We start from the raw sequence: 16,641 nt of genomic DNA, 5'->3' as shown, positions 1-16,641 counted from the left end.
AGTCGGTGCATAGAACATCCCGCCGCCGGGAAAGTTACCCCGGATCGAGCGAATACGAGGACGGATAGCGTCCAGGTAAGGGGTTCCCACGAAAGGTTCGGTCGGCAAGGGGTCAGCGCCGAGGCCAGTCACAAAAAGGCTAATTGCCTTGTCTACGACCGGGAACCACCACTCCGGAGTTCTCGGTGCATTTGCATCGATGCCTAGAATCCCTCCGAGACCACTCGAGTCGATGGCATTCAGCACTGCATTATTCTCGCATAAAGCTCGTTGCTCGGGAGAGACTTGTGTCAAGTCGAGAGTGATTTGAGTTGACTCCTTAACAAGCCATTGCAGTGCTGGAGCTGCTGCATTCAGCAGCTCGGGGGTGCGGAGGAACGCATTGATGGTTTCCATCAGCATGATGCGCAGGAACGCATGACCCTCCGACGACAAAAAGTAGCGCAGTCGATATTGTTCAGTTCCGCGCTAGAAGGCTTCATTCTCTTTGGACACGACCTGCTGCTGGAGGGCAGACAACTTCTTCGAATAGTCCCGAGTCACCACCGCGAGTTCTTCTTTCTTCTCATGATTAACACGCGCTAGCTCCTCTTGAACCCGTGCCAACTCCGCGTCAACGGACAATCTCTCGGCTTTCAATCTCTCGTTTTTCTCTCGCAAACGGCAAGATTCCTCCTCAGCATGAGTACATCTGGCCAGCGCCGCCAGGAACTCCATGTCCTTGGTCTGGACCTCGCCCTCTGCACGGAGAAGGCTTCGAGAGAGGGCCAAACACTCAACCCTGGCTTGCGCAGACAATGTACAAAAGAAATTAAGGAAACATCCGTTAAAAACACCATAAAAGGAGCAAGTAACAACATTTTACCGCCTCAATCGTCAACACAAGGTTGTCCGCCATTTGCTGGCGCCCCAAGGATTCCCGGGCCTGGAGGTCAGACGGAGCGATCTGGGCGATCATTTGAGACTGACATTCTTCGCCGGTCAGATCCGCAAGAGCACGAGGGGCAATGCCCACCCCAGAGGTCGCCCCACCGTCGAGAGGACGGGGAGAAGAAGCAAGCATATGAGCAGAGGAGGCGGCCTCCTCCGAGTTCAGTTCAACCGTCTCTGGCTGCGCCATCGGCGTCGCTGCCTTCTTCTTCTTCTTCTGTTGAGATGGCTTCTTAGTCGGAGCACCCTTCCGCTTTCTCTGAATCAAGGGATTGCTTTCTTCCGTACCTTCATCGTCCAGTTCCTCATCACGAAGCCGAAAGGACTGAGCTGGGGACGACGAGAGGTCGAAGACCCCTCTGCGATGGCCTGAGCGGCGCTACCAACGGTCTGCGCAGCTGGGACCGATTGGCCAGCTCATGTTTGAGTAAAGTTAAAACTGGGGATGACACCGTGTGCCGGTGTTTTCCACGAATCCATACCTAACATGGATTAATCAACAATGAGAAACACATTTCAAAAATATATATATATATATATATATATATAATACGAACATCAACAAGATAAAGGGAGCAGATAAGGATGCAGAACAGAACAAATACTAAAACACCAATAACACGTTCAATACCCGCTCGGGACAAGGGATAGCGGGAGAATAATCCTGCGCCGGCCAGGACAAAAGGCTTAGTCACTAGTTCCTTCACCATCAAAACATTAGCATTACGGGCTGCAGCTAAATGATTCAGAAGGCTGTCCTCAATATCAGTGATACGTTCGGAGCTGGAAGGGGAAAGATGTTTGGAATGATGCTATTGAAGCTGGGCATCAGCACCAACAATATCTGACCAAGAACCGTGGCGGGTTTGGACAAAGAAATATTTGTCATGAAAATTTTTGTCTAAGGAAGTCAATTTTTTCATGAAGACCATGTGGCCCCAAGACTTGGAAGTAAAATTACAATGGGACCCGGTCCGTTTCAAGACATGGGTCTTATGAAATAGGGCGGCGCTGTAAGGGTAATTGTTAGCGGCGCAGACTATATGCAACAAGTGGGCTCGACGAATAGAAGAGGGAGAAAGCTGAAAAAAAAGAACCCCAAACCGGTTACATACATCAATCAAAAAGGGAGAGGGAGGGATTCGCAATCCTGCATCGAGTTGATGCACCCAAACCGGAATGACGTCAGGGTCAATGCCCCGACGAGTATCAGGCAGAGTTAGGATTAGCCGAATTTTGGATCCGGACTTTAAAGTCCGGATCGGCGATGTCAATACGAAGAGCATCTCTTATCACCTTTACAGACCAGATAGGTAGGGTAGACTGGGGAAGTTCAGACCCCGCGGCAGCCATGGATGATACAAAGGTTGAAGATGAAGATAATACGAAGCGGGAAGGGGGGATAATGAAAAGATTGATGGGAAAAAGAGTATACTATGATAAATTAGAGGAGGGAGAGAATGGGTACCTGGTCAGACCTAGCGACGGGAAAAGCGAAGAGAGGAAGGGGAGCGATCGGCAGAGGAGAAAAAAAGAAGCCGGAGCAGAGATGGAATGCAGAGGAATATGAGGGAAAAAGAAGAAGAAAAAAGGAAGAAGATGAAAAATATTTATAGAGGAAGGGAATTTAAAAGGACGGGAGAGGGGGAAATCATTAGGGTTAACACGCGCCCAAAAAAAGAATGGTCCAGATTACATCGCAAAATGGCGGTTGGGAACGGAGGGCTCAGATTGAATCAAGGGCTATGAAAGGACACGTACGGGGAATAATGAAGGTGTCAGGCATTAAATGAGGAAACGTCATAGATAAGGAAAACCCCGCGCTGATGGGAAGGCGTCCGAAGTCTAGTACAGCTACGAAAATTCAAAACTTTCTTTTCGTAGACTAGGGGGAGTAGCTGATGAGGAGTAAGGATCTCATCAGCCATCCTATTCTAGACAAGGATCAGCAGCGCTGACTTAGGCCCCAAACATACTTGATTCAAAGAGCATAGATGCACCATATGACGATCAAAGCAAGTCAGCAGCGCAGACTCAAGTCTGCGCAGACTAGAAGAGACGGCTTGGTCCCAAGACAACACGCGGAAAGGATTCAAAGAAAGAAACATATTCAGTGAAAGCAAGGATAAGAAGAGCTGCGCAGACAAGACTAGAAGACAATACATGAGGGGGCCGATTATGCCCTATTTAAAGGACAGCGCAGACGAAGGACCATCCCATCTAAGACGGTGCCGACATAGGCCCATCCCGTTTTAGGTGGCGTAGACAAAAGTTCATCTCGATCAAGTCGACACAGCTGAAGGCTCGCCTCAATAAAGTCGGCGCAGACGAAGAATGAAAGCAACCAACGCCGAAAGCTCAGAAAGACCACATGTTCAACATAAAGCTGCAAAGTAGTTAGAAAAGTTTGTTAGAAGATAGAGAATCATTCACGTACACCGCCTGTGGAGCACGTGAATGACCCGTAAAGTCTCTTTTACCCCTTGCCCTAATGTAACTCTATAAATACTCCTTGTAACTCATTATGATGGACACTCAAAACTACTTTAAGGAATTCATCAGCAAGTTTTCTCTCATATCACTACACAGGTTGATCCGATCTCCTTTTCCGACTTGTTTAGATCTAGGTTTGAATGTTGAACTTCACCAGATAGCATTCTAATTTTCAGTTTCCTTTTATTTATAAGCTTGTTACTAAACATTATGCACTCTCTTCACATGTCACAGGGATTGGAAAATGAAGTAGCCAACTTGGCTCCTAATGCAATTCATAGAAACTGTGCAAGGCACATTTACATAAATTGGAAGAAATATCATAAAGGCTCAACCTTGAAGAATCTATTTTGGAGGACAGTGAGGGCTACCACCATTGCAGAATACAAGCTTGCATTACTTGCAATGAAGAAAGAGAGTGCAGATACTTTTGAAGATTTCATCACAAGGGATGTTGAAAAGTTCTGTAAGGCCTACTTCTCGACCACCCCTAAATCTGATGTACTTGATAATAACATCAGTGAAACATTTAATGGTTTCATTTTAAATGCAAGGGGTAAACACATAATCCATATGTGTGAAGAGATTAGGACCTCTATTATGAGTAGACAGGTGAAGAAGCTAGACTTAGTGAAAGATAGTGTTGATAAGCTCTGTCCAAATGTGAGAAAGAAGCTGGAAGCACTTGGGTTTGAGAGCAGGAACTGTGTACCATTTCCAGCTATTGGAGGGAAATTTGAAATACAATTGAATGCTGATAGATTTGTAGGAGATGAGTTGTGCATGTAGGGTGTGGCAGTTGACTGGTCTGCCTTGTGTACATGGCATTTATGCCATTCAGTTTATGGGTAGAGAGGTGAGTGACTTTGTTCATGAGTACTTCTCTATTAGTAAATACTTGGAGGCATATAGAGTGGGGATAAAGCCAATTAATGGGCATGTACTATGGCCAGAGGTTGAAGGATTCACTGTAAAGCCTCCAGTGGTTAGGAGGATGGTTGGTAGACCTAAGTTAAAAAGAAGAAGGGCAGCAGAGGAGATTGACCACAAGAATCCCAAAAAATTGAGAAGGCATTGTCAAGTGATTAGGTGCAAGAACTGTGGCAAGGAATGCCATAACTCAAAGACTTGCAAGAATGACAAAGTTGACATGCCTAAGCCTAACAAGGTAGCCTTCTTATTCTGCTGTTTTGTTTCAATTATATCTGTCACTTGTTTTTTACATTCACTCTTCTTTACACGGAAGAAAAGAGGAAGGCCAAGCAAGGAGAAACCCACAACCTCCCAAGCACCATCCCAAGCTCAAAGTACTGCTACATCTGCTACCATTTCAAGGGAAATAAATTTCTCCAAGAAAGGAGTTGGGGTGTACACAAACTTAGCAACTGGAAATGTCTATTTTCAAGGGAGTAGAGTCACTCAAGGAAGCACCTCTCAACCTTCAAATAGGGGCAGAGGCAAAGGAAGACCAAGAAGATATACTACTGTGGTGAATACTCAAGAAAGTGTTGCTAGAGCTCCAAGAGATGGTCAAGATTGAAGTTTGCCTTGTACTTTTTGAAGTCTTTGAACTCGAGTGGGTTTTTTGTTAAGTTGTGTACTGAAGCTTGTTAATTCCAGTTTGTCTTGTACTCGTGTGGTGAATACTCTTTGAACTTTGCCTTGTACTTCAAATTTCAGTTTTTGCAGATATGAATTGGAACATGTTATTTTCCAAAAAAAATTCACTTTAGTGTGCATTCCATTTCTAGATTTTGTACATATTTTCTTTACATTGTGCCATTAAGCTTTACATTTCCAAATTTTGTGCAGATCTTGTGCCATTAAGCTCTACATTTCCAGATTTTGAGATAGCTCTACATTTCTAGATTTTGTGCCTATTTTGTGCCATTAAGCTCTACATTTCCAGATTTTGTTAAGACATTCCATTGATCATCAACAACAACATCTCAAACTAAGCATTCCATTGATTATCAAAACAATGTTACAAGCATAAGTCTTTACATTCAATTGCAGTAGCCAAAATAAACAACCAGAATACAAGCTACCAACAAAGCTTGGATCTTCCATTCAAGATTCTTCACATCATTCTCCAATTTTGTCAAATTAGTCTTCACTTCATCAACACAAAATGATTCTCCATCATTTGATTTAGCAAAACACAACGCATCGGAAAATCCATCACCATCTACACCATCCTCGGCCTGAGCTTTCAAATTCAGTACAGTGGCCTTGTAATACAGCGATAGCTCAGGATCCACCCATTTCCAGAAGCCACAATCGCCCTATAATACTACATAATTATCAACAAAATCAACCCAAAACACAAATATGCAAAAAAAAAAAAACCTTTACATTTCCACAACAAAGGAATCACCTAAACGGATTTTTGTCAGTGTGAGATACACGAAGGCTGGCTAGTATTCGACATCCACAATGTGCATTCAATTGCTTTGATCCTGAATTCGAGCTTGTGGCTAAGTTTTTGGGACATTTTTCTCGAAGAACCCTAACGCTAATGGGCATGGAAAGTGAAAGTGAAACTAAAACCCTTAATTTTGGATTTTGTAATTCAACAATCAATTTTACTAAAACGACGTCGTTTTATTTAAGTATAAATGGTGTCGTTTCATTCATTTACCGGCGATGACACACTGAATCTCCGACTGCCACCTCGGATTCAATTTGGGGGAAAATGGACGCGGGGAAAAATTACAATTAAGTTTCCGATTCATGGATTTCAGTTCAGATATTTTTTGTCATGAGAAAAAACCAAAATTTGAAAAAGTATATGGTTTTAGCGACAATTAACCCCTTATGTAATAGTACAAGTTCTCATTAATAAAAGTAACACTTATCGTGAATAAATGTAATACTTTATAAATATTACATTTCATTGTAACAATAATTACTTTTTGTACGACAATGATTACTTGACCAAATAGTTAAGAATATAAGTATTAATGAGTGAAAATAACTAAAAGTAAAAGTTCTTATGAATAAAAGTAAACATTATTGTGAAGAAATATAAACTTTCAAACTGATCGCATACTATGCGACCGGGTGTACCCAATAATTCGCGAAACATGAAATATTTACTATAAATTAGGTTTTAATAATGACGATGGTTAGTTATTAATTATTAAACGATTAGCTTATCACAATATGTTAGAATATGAAATTCAAAGCAAAATAGTAAAGATCATGCATGAATCGTATAAAAACTTCTAAAATTATCTTATGACTAATATTTACATGGAGGGCGAAATTTTTTACCAGGGTTCGAATTTTTAATTTTTATTTATGATATTTTGATTATTATATTATGCATTTAGATTTATTTAATGTATAAAATTTATTAATAGAACAAAGTAACATTACAATCAAACACAACAAATTACTACAAAATATAGTTTAATAATGTATCTATATATGAGTTGTATTTATTTCTTATTATTATTTCAAATCTATAAATATTAAAAACATAAATTTAATATTATTATACTTTAAATATATAATCCGTGTGCATCGCACGAGTGGTATATATATGGAAGAGTGTGTAAATAAATTCAATTTGAAGGATATAATTGAAAGTTTACAATTAAGTTATTCAAATATAAATTATCTCAATAATTTTATATCATCACACACGTAATATAAAGAGTAAAATTTTGAAGTAGACTAAATGAAGCATAAAACACAATTTATGGCCACACATTGAAAAAATATAAAATTTGGTCATTTTTATTGATTTGGACGTTTTTACCTTAATTAGGCGAACCGGGTAGGATCAGGCACGCGGGTCGCGTGCCGGGTCGGGTTATGCACTTATGGCACTAATAGTGCCATAAGTGCCATACGTGCAACAGAAACAACAGTAATAGAATCAAGAAATCATAAATGGATCATCTAAACCCTAAATGAATAATCTAAACCCTAAATCAAACATCTAAACCCTAAATGGATAATATAAACTCTAAATGGAACATCTAAACCCTACGGGGAAGTGTTTAAAATGATCATTTTGACACTTATGGCACTAATAGTGCCATAAGTGCCATACGCGCAACGGGCGCTGGCTTTTCCCCGCGAGTGCGCAACTCACCCATAAGCTTCCAGCGGCCGCGCAATCACCCCAGCGACCGAGTAAAAAGGGCAAATTAGGCATACCACCTAATTAATGGCCATATTTTGATGTTTTAAGATTAGGGGCCAAAAATTGATTTTCAATCTTCATTATGGCCATTTGACTACATTGTTTCTAATATAAATACTTCAACTATCTAATGCTCAAACCAAATTCATGTTTATTTCAAAACAAATGAATTCACTTATCCAATCAACAATTAGGATGTGATAGCTTATGATTTTTTTTTTTTTTTTTTGCATAGGTTATTTTCTGTTTTGCATGTAAATGTGTTTTAAATGAAATATTAAAATGTATATTAAATTGTAACAATTTATGAAAATAAGTTTAATTAGATATACGGTATTTATGAATTGAATTCAATTTGAATAGGTTATGATAATTTAAATTTTCAACATATTATTTGAATGAAATAACTTTTTATTTTTTTATATTATATATATATATATATATTACTTGATTTTACTATTATTATAATTTTTAATTTGAAAGTAGTTATAAATCCGGTTTATATAATTAGTAACTTCTTATATAAGTGATACTATATCTATATATAAATAAATGTTAAATTTTTGGATAAATTATATTGATTATATTAAATATTAGATTAGTTTGAAAATAATAAATTTGATATTAAATTTTTAATTTTTTTAGTTATATTAATAATTACTCCATTCGCCCACAAAACAGTCTATTTTTGTCATTTAAGGACGTCCACAAAAATTAGTCTCATTATATTTTTGGAAACTTTACATCAAATGATTGATCTTTTTCTTCACTCACAATATAATTAATTATCATTATTTACACTATTTTTAAAATGTGATCCTTTCTATGCTCATAATACACTAACTATTTTTATTAAAATTTATATCGTCTCTTTTTAGGATTATGGACGAATAAAATATAAAAAATATATATAATTTATACTCTCTCCGTTCCATTTGTATTGGCCTCTTACTTTTGAGTACGAAGATTAAGAAACTCTTTATTTATGAGTTAAGTAGATGAAGTGCTTTTTTTTGTCCACTTAAATATTTTTAATTTTTTATTTTAAAAAAGGGGTCAATACAATTGAAATAGTCTAAAATGATAAATGGGTCAATACAAATGGGACGAAGAGAATGTGAATCTAAAATCACAATCGCTATGCGCGGGAGATAGACTAGTGCAATTAAAAAACAAAATCTAATAAATGGGGTTCATTTTTTGTTCCGATTCCTTGCAAATGTGCTCCTTCGCCCCACTGGGCCACTAACTTTCTACAACAGTGATTTCTCTGACATCATTAACTTCCCATCAAATTTCCACAGTTATGGTAATATTAAATTCGAATTCGATTCGAATTTAACCATTTTAACAAAATCATTTCAAACGGCAAGTGATTAAATTTCCACAGTTATGGTATCATCATTAACCATTTTAACAAAATCAAACGGCAAGTGATTAAATTCGAATTCGATTCAGTTTGGAGAAATTGAAGCTTTAAGCATTTCAAGAATTGGTGCGCCTCCAATGGATCCGCTGAACGAACAACGGCTGAGAGATGAGGTTACTTTCCTTCACTCCCTCTGGCATCAAGGACCCCCTGCCCCTAGGCCCCCCTCCGCCGCCACCCGCCACCACCTCCATCCCTCAAAAGCAACCCTCTTCAAGAAGAAGCCAAACCCCACAGGCAAGAGGTGGAAGATACTCCCCCACGACGCCACCTCATCACACAGCGCCGAGTGGCCGTGCCCCGCCACCCCGCCTCCCGCCACCGCTTGGCCCACTGCCTGTGGTCCCACTCCGGAGCCTCTCCTCCTCTCCCCAGAGGAACAATCCAAATTGGCCGCTAAACGTGCCCATCACGACGCGCTTAAGGTCGTCCGCGATTTCTTGATTACTAATAATCCTGATGGTTTTGATGAAACAGAAGGAAGCGATGACGACGATGGCGATGAGCCGATGGCCGGAGATCGCGGCTGCGAGGAGTATGGTATTTTCTACAAAGTGTTTGAGGATACCATATTGAAGGAGTATTATGAGAAGAATTTCGTTATGGGAGAGTTTAGTTGTCTGGTTTGTGGAGTTGTTGTTGGTGGCAAGAATTCGACGAAGAAGTTCAAGGGCTGCTTGCCTCTCGTGCAGCACTCGATCACCATTGAGAAGACGAAGAGAAGAAGGGCGCATAGGGCGTTCGCTCAAGCTGTTTGTAAGGTTCTTGGTTGGGACATTCATCGCCTGCCCGAGATTGTTTCTATGCTGAGTGATAAATCTGGCAACACACAAGTAACTTAGTCTTCATGATGGCTAGTCTGTTTAGTGATTATGATACATTTTTGTGTTTCAAGTGAAGCATTCTTGGTGTTAATGCAGGGGAATAGTAATGGTGACAACAAGGAGAGTTTAGTGGCTTTGTCTCACAATGTTGATTCTGTAAAGCATGTTACTTCATATGGTAAGGCTAACGAAGCAGAACCAGCATCTCATAGTGGTGAAAACTTGGAAGATATTGGTGTCGTCAATGCTCTGCCCGACAACGAGGAGCCTGCATCAGATGGGCTGACAGTTGTGAGTGTCTTGTGTCGTCTTGTTTCCTTGTAGTTTTATTTTTCTGGTGTAGTTTATCGTATTTGCATGCGTACGTACTTCACGTGGCAAAAGATTTAAGGCGCTAGCTAAAGAGAATGCAATTTCTTGATGCCGCTGAATGTGGAGGTAGATAGAACTTGAAGCATAGCAAAGATTGTAAAAGTAAGTGAGTTTGGAAGCATATGCCGCTACACTATTTGCTCATTTGTAGGACACTTTCTAGATTGATTGCTATCTATACAGTTAGTTAGGCATGCAAGTGAAGAAAGATTCAATGCAGTGTACACTTCTTTTAAGTAGTATTCTGGTACAGCGTGATGACAAATATTTGTGACTATTATGATGTGTGAGTTGTGTTAGTTGCTAACTTTAATAACTTGAGGGGGTGATGAATGATTTGGTAAATTTCTGAACTTTAATGGTTTGTATAGAGTTTTTCGGCCACTGTCTTCCCCTCCGCTGCTGTCCCCATGGTCAGCCACCATCTGCAGCCCTCAGAAGCTGAATGCCCGTGCCCTAGTCCTCCACATCTGCCTCCCACCAGTGGTTGGCCCACCACTGGCTTGGCTACTCTAGAAAAATCCAGTCTAAAAGCTCTGCCGCCCTCCTTCGAGGAACAGTTGATATTGGCTGCAAGACATGCCCATCAGCATGCCCTTAAGGTTGTCCATGAGTTCTTTAGGACAGATAAATCCAATGATTCTGATGAAATAGATAGTGAAAGTGATGATGGTGATGATGATGAACTGATGGAGGAAGACAGTGGGAGTGAGAAGTACAGTGTTTTCTTAAAGGTGTTTGAAGAAGGCACAGAGTTGAGGGAGTATTACATGAAGAATTTCTCTGAAGGGGAGTTTAGTTGTCTGGTTTGTGGTGCTGTGGGTGGAAAGAGAAGTGGCAAGACGTTTAAAGGTTGCTTGCCACTTGTGCAACATTCAATCACCATTGCCAAAACAAAGAAGAGGAAACCCCATAGAGCTTTCGGGCGAGCTGTCTGCAAGGTTCTTGGTTGGGACATTGATTGCCTTCATGACATTGCGGGTATGCTGAGTGACAAGACTGGCAAGATACAGGTAACATAGCCTTGACTACAGTTAGCTTCTTACTTTGAATAGAGATGATGATGCAATTTTCCTATAAACAAATCAGTATTTCTGTTACTGCAGGACAGCAAAGAGGATTCTGTGTCTTCTGTCCACAATGTTGATTTGGTAAAGCCAAACGATGATACTTTAGAGGGTAAAAATGACGAAGCAGCACCAGAAAGTGGACGTGTTTGTTCTGGAATTCCATCCAATAGTGATGACGGAGATATGGTATGCATGCTTAGAGATACTCAAGACTTTATTTGAAGTAAAAGTCCTTACACTCTTTTAGTTGTGGAAACTTGAGCTGTTTGAGGAGTTATGTGTGTGTTGGTGTAGTTTTTTTTTTTTGTAAAAAAAAATTCCAGTTTTCTGTGTAGAATCCTTTGGCATGTCCTGAGGCAGTTAAGAATTGAAGATTCTCATGTTGATTGATTATTGAAGATTTTCCACTTTGACTCTACTAAGTACTAAGTGCTCGTTTGGTTCAAGTAGAGGAATGGAAAGGGAATGAAATCAAATAAAGGAGTGAAATGATAACAATAACCATTACTTTTATTGAGTGCTTGGTTTAACAATGGAAATGAATCATTGGTAAGAGATTCCTTTTCTTTTGTTTCCCCTCTATTTTGAGGGGTAACAAATTGAGTGATTGGGTTACCCTCAAATAAGGGTAATGATTATCTCATTGCCCAAACCAAATAATAAGTAATAGATTCAATTACTTAATTCCCTTTCCAACCTCTAAAAACACCCAACCAAATGTAGGCTAAATATATACTTATTCTTGAAACTGAATAAAAACATCTCGTAGAATGTATCAAATTTGTGTGCGATTGTTTTGATATTTTAGCTTTTGTGACCCTCGAGTGGAGAACTTCATGGTTGAGCAGTAACCTTTGTCTGTTGCTTGTGCAGAATTTAACTTGTCCTGACGCTGATAGAAATTTGGGAAATGGCAATTTGCATGCACATAGCTTGGAGGATCCAATAGCGGAATAATCGGGTGAGTACCTTCACTAAATTTACTAGTATTTATTTTTGGGGTAATAGCCGGTAAATCCATGAGAAATTTTTATTTTCTGGTTTATATCATGACCCCTAATTTTGGCGGCTAAATACACCAATTTTTAATTTGTCTGATTTTTCCCACGGCGAAGGACTCCGGCGAAATCGAAACTGACGTGGCAAGTACTTAGACAAAACGACGTCGTTTCATTATTAATTAAAATTAGTTTATATTTAATTAAGAATAAATTTATTAATTATATCCCCTAATCTAGCCACGTCACCCCCTCCCCTTCCCCCACCCCCTGCGCAAACCCTCCTCCTTCTCCACCCCGACGCCACCACCATTTTTCGACCGTCTCCGTCGCCGACTAGACCAACGCCCTTCCTCCGGCGACTGGTCCATGCCGCCAAGCACAGCGCTGCCCCCTCCTCTCTCTTTCCCGGCCACCCCTCTCCCTACGAAATCCCGCCGCTGCAACCTGAAGAATGGCAAGCGGCCGCTGCTTCAGCCCATCTCACCTCCTCGTCTCTGCACCTCACTCTCCCACAATCGAGGCAAAAGGGTGAGCCCTAATTTCCCCCCATCAGTTCGACGGGAAATGCCGCTCTTCCGGAGAATTCGACGCCCTGCACCAGAGCTTATCTCTCTCTGAATTCTTGTTCACAACAGGGCTCGACCCCCCTCCCATTCTGGTTCGACGTCGCCGTTTGAGAGAATTGTGAATTTGGTGTTGTGGAATGAATTTGGAGGTTGTGGAGGGCGGCGTAGGGGGGGAGAGAGGCGGAGACGGAGGTGCAGAGGAGATAAGCGAGAGAGAGAAGCAGAGGCGGAAGCTCAAGCTCGATCTGTTTGAGGCGGAGGAGATGAGCGAGAGAGAGCAGAGGCGGAGGCTCTGGGCCGGCGAAGCTACCGGCCGGAGCTGTGGTGGCGGTCAAGGGGGAGGGCGGCGGAGCCAAGAGATGAGAGAGAGTTGTGAAGCTGTGAGAGAGTGGTGACGTGTAAGAGATAGAGAAAGTGGGGTGTGTGAGAGAGAGAGTGGGGAGTGTGTGTGTGTGTGTGACGTGGTTATTCCGGCTGCCACGTTGGCATTCCGGCGTCCACGTCAGTTTCGATTTCGCCGGATTCCTAAATCGAGGGAAAAATCAGAACCAATTATAAATTGATGTATTTAGCCGCCAAAATTAGGGGTCATGATATAAACCAGAAAATGAAAATTTCTCATGGATTTAGCGGCTATTACCCCTTTATTTTTCTTATGTATCTGTTTCTTGTGAGTAGTCGTATCTTGTTTGGTGGAATATGATAGTGTGGTGGTTGTATTACAAAGCTAACAAACAATATCTCTATGCTATGCCAACAAACAAAGCATTCTCATTAGCTCGTACCTTTGTTGTTTCTCTTTCCCATATCCGTTACTCCCTCTGTCCCAATATAAATGTCCCATAGCTTTTGGGCACGGTCGCACGGAGATTAAGAAATCTGTAGAAAGTAGATAAAGTGGGTTAGTGGAAATTATTTAAATATTAGGTATATAGGGATAATATATTGCCAAAAAAGGAATGAGACATTTATATTGGGACGTCCTATTATGGAAAGTGGGACATTTATATTGGGACGGAGGGAGTATTAAATTAACTAGTAAAGCCTAGGGGCAGAGAAGGACCTAGACAGGGGCCAAGGGAGGAATTGCCCCAACCCCCCTCCCCCCAAATTAAATAAATATAAGGTATATTTTAGTAATTTTTTATAAACATGTGTGAGCTCAACTCTATGTATATGAATGCTGAACCAAAAAATTTATTTCAAGTTCTGTTAATTCTCCACTTTCCTAAATTAGCGGACTTAAGAAGGTTATTTCACTAGACTAGTGGTAGGCTTTGCTGAGTTAAGTCCAGACTTCTAATTGAGTTCACAGGACACCAGTCTTTCCAGTTCTTATGGAGTTTGCCTATGATGTCTTAGTACTATTACATGGTAAAGATATGAGAAAAAGTAGAAGATAGCAGTCATTAATTTCAGGATCCTTTTCCATTTCTCTATCATTTTATCTAACCACATTCCTTTTCATAGCTTTGCTGTCTGTTTCTTCCATCTTGCTTTCCGACTACTTCTATCAGCACCTATCCTTTCATGGCTCCAATGTATTCTTCCAGACTGCCACAACCCATGGACTCTACCTATGAAAACTTAATAGCGACTGTCTAGTGCTTCATACTTCATTCACAACCTCAACCACTCTCCACCAACCTAAACTTGAACACTAAAGCCTCATTTTATGATTATTGCTTTCTTTGTTAAATAGCTACCCAAGAAGCTTTTCCTTTTGCCAACCTGAGTTTTAGGTCCGGTGTGCGAATACGTGACCTAGGTCTACTTGAGATGTGTTGCAAGATGACCTTTGGCATGCATTAGTAGAAATTTTCATGGTTGATGGTTCTTGATAAACTAACTTACATCATAGTTGTAGCTATGCTGTAGCTTTTTCCTAAGAGACTTTATTTTGGGTGATAGCTTGAGTAGATAAAAATAATATAGGCTAACCAATCACATACTTTGATGGATTGAACAACTTTGAATTTGTTTTTATCATTATCATGTACTCCTTCAAATACATAATGCCATGTATTGTAAATCCAAGCTTACAATTAAATGTTCCCCCAAAAATACAGACCTAATATCCAGAAATTTGATGTGGAAGTTTTTGTATGCAGTGAGAGTTAGTAAAATGGTACAAAGTAATTGTCATTGATAATCAATAATTTGTCTTCATTTTGGAGATGAGCTTTCATGAGCATCTTTAATCTTGTTCTGCTTTCAATTTTCCTTTGCCATTCTCTTTACTAAAAAATATTCGAACTTGAAACATCTTAAGAAATTGATATTTGGTTTGCTTTTTGTTTGACTCTCAAAAATCTTCTGATGATGAAAAATATCAAAGTAGTGAAGTTTGGTTCTTCTTCTTCTTACAAATCCTCCACTGGCAATAAAAACTGGAAAACTGTTGAAAAGATTTCCTGTGATGGAGGAACAAATTGATTGTTCTAAATGATAGTTTTCGACATGTTCTCTGTTTTGGAATTTTATTTGAGCCACCATAGTTTCATATCTTCTACTACGTGCTCAAAACCTTGTGCTTTTGCAAATTTTCCAGCCCTACGAGCTCTGCTCAGGAATGAAGTTTGGGAAGACTTGATGTTATTCTTCTCTCCATATTTCACAAAGTGGTTTGAAATGCAAAATTGAGTCTGTTCATGATGTTTCAGCGATGTCTCAAGCAATGGCCATCATTCTCGAAGTTCTATCACCACCTTCTGACTGTAGCAGAAACTAGTGTACCTTGAGTCTAAATTTCTGATAAAATGCAATTTTTTTTGGCGCAGGTGCCTTGTGAAGCGATACATAATGGCGTGGGAAATGAAGTGCAAGTTGTGCAGATGGGTTGATGTTGTTCAAAAATTTCTGATTGTTTCTTAAGAAGAGTTTGTAAATCCAGTAGGGAAACATTTCTAGTTTCAGGTTATCCAAAAATTATCAAAATCCAGTTGTGGATATTCTAGTACCAAGACATGCTTCCCAATCATCATCAACAAACTGTTACTGTAGCCAAATGATGAAGAGTAGGGCTGAGCTAGGAAATCACTTATCTTGATCACAGCAAATAGTAAATTAGGTTTGGTGATTTATTGCAGCTGCAAACTTGTATCCACAGGTGTAGAATGTGGAGTATCCCTGAATCAACAAGGAGATCCAATGCATATTGACAATAAAATTGACTTGGTTTGAATAGATTAAGCAAAGGAGGATTATCACAATAAAATTGCAGCTACAAACAAATTCAGCCTAATTTAACCCAACCAAATTGGCATCATACATATTTAAGAACCAAATTATCAACAAAAAATTACTATAACATTGTTAAATGTTCACAAATGACAAATAAACACAGTAAGCCTCGCTCAATAACATACTAAACAAACTTAAAAGGTGTCACCGTAGTCCATATAAAACAAGGTAAAAGAAATCACAAATTTCATAATAAAAAGAAGATTTTTGTAGGTGTAGGAACTTGGCGTGTTTATATTTTATATGGCATTTTTGCTTGGCTTATTTGTTGAATTCTTTTGCTAGACGAGCTCATTTTCGAGACTCGGGCCCCTTAGTCTGCTTCCTGTGCTTTCAAGGGTTTTTGATTTGGTTTTTCTTTTTTTTTTTCCCTTTTTTTTATAAAATCTCAATCTAATAAATGATGAGGTACAATTGACATAATTAGTGTCAATTGTGTCAACGGTCGCCTAATGGGACAGTGAGCGAGGGAGAGAAGGGGCGCGTGGGCAAGGGTATTTTGAACTGAAATTGTAAAAAATGGCCACAATTTGTGTTTTTCAGATGGGTGGCCAAAA

At 39.8% G+C, this 16,641-nt stretch overlaps 1 protein-coding gene across 3 annotated transcripts; it reads left to right on the top strand.

The window, feature by feature from the left end:
- The first annotated feature begins 8,799 nt into the window (after nucleotides 1-8,799).
- On the top strand, nucleotides 8,800-15,821 carry LOC130986898 (uncharacterized). 3 transcript variants are annotated; one of them, XM_057910437.1, is made up of 6 exons: nucleotides 8,800-9,841; nucleotides 9,929-10,123; nucleotides 10,576-11,217; nucleotides 11,311-11,460; nucleotides 12,148-12,235; nucleotides 15,622-15,821. In XM_057910437.1, the coding sequence occupies exons 1-5, from the start codon at nucleotides 9,086-9,088 to the stop codon at nucleotides 12,229-12,231; spliced, it is 1,827 nt and encodes a 608-aa protein (XP_057766420.1). In that variant the 5' UTR covers nucleotides 8,800-9,085; the 3' UTR covers nucleotides 12,232-12,235; nucleotides 15,622-15,821. The 3 variants fall into 3 exon arrangements, 2 of the variants coding, with proteins under 2 accessions (XP_057766420.1, XP_057766421.1); XM_057910438.1 differs by having other exon boundaries at nucleotides 15,393-15,821; XR_009089472.1 differs by lacking the exon at nucleotides 15,622-15,821 and having other exon boundaries at nucleotides 11,294-11,460.
- The last annotated feature ends 820 nt before the right edge of the window (nucleotides 15,822-16,641 follow it).

This window comes from Salvia miltiorrhiza, chromosome 5 (assembly GCF_028751815.1).
Source record: "Salvia miltiorrhiza cultivar Shanhuang (shh) chromosome 5, IMPLAD_Smil_shh, whole genome shotgun sequence".
NCBI lineage: Eukaryota > Viridiplantae > Streptophyta > Magnoliopsida > Lamiales > Lamiaceae > Salvia > Salvia miltiorrhiza.
Note: the sequence above shows the minus strand (reverse complement) of the source record. Positions and strands in the feature narration are given on the sequence as shown.

Coding starts and splice junctions, on each gene's coding strand:
- LOC130986898 (XM_057910437.1), top strand. CDS start 9,086: ATGGATCCGCTGAACGAACAACGGCTGAGAGATGAGGTTACTTTCCTT. Junction 9,842..9,928: donor ATAAATCTGGCAACACACAA/GTAACTTAGTCT, acceptor GTGTTAATGCAG/GGGAATAGTAATGGTGACAA. Junction 11,218..11,310: donor ACAAGACTGGCAAGATACAG/GTAACATAGCCT, acceptor CTGTTACTGCAG/GACAGCAAAGAGGATTCTGT.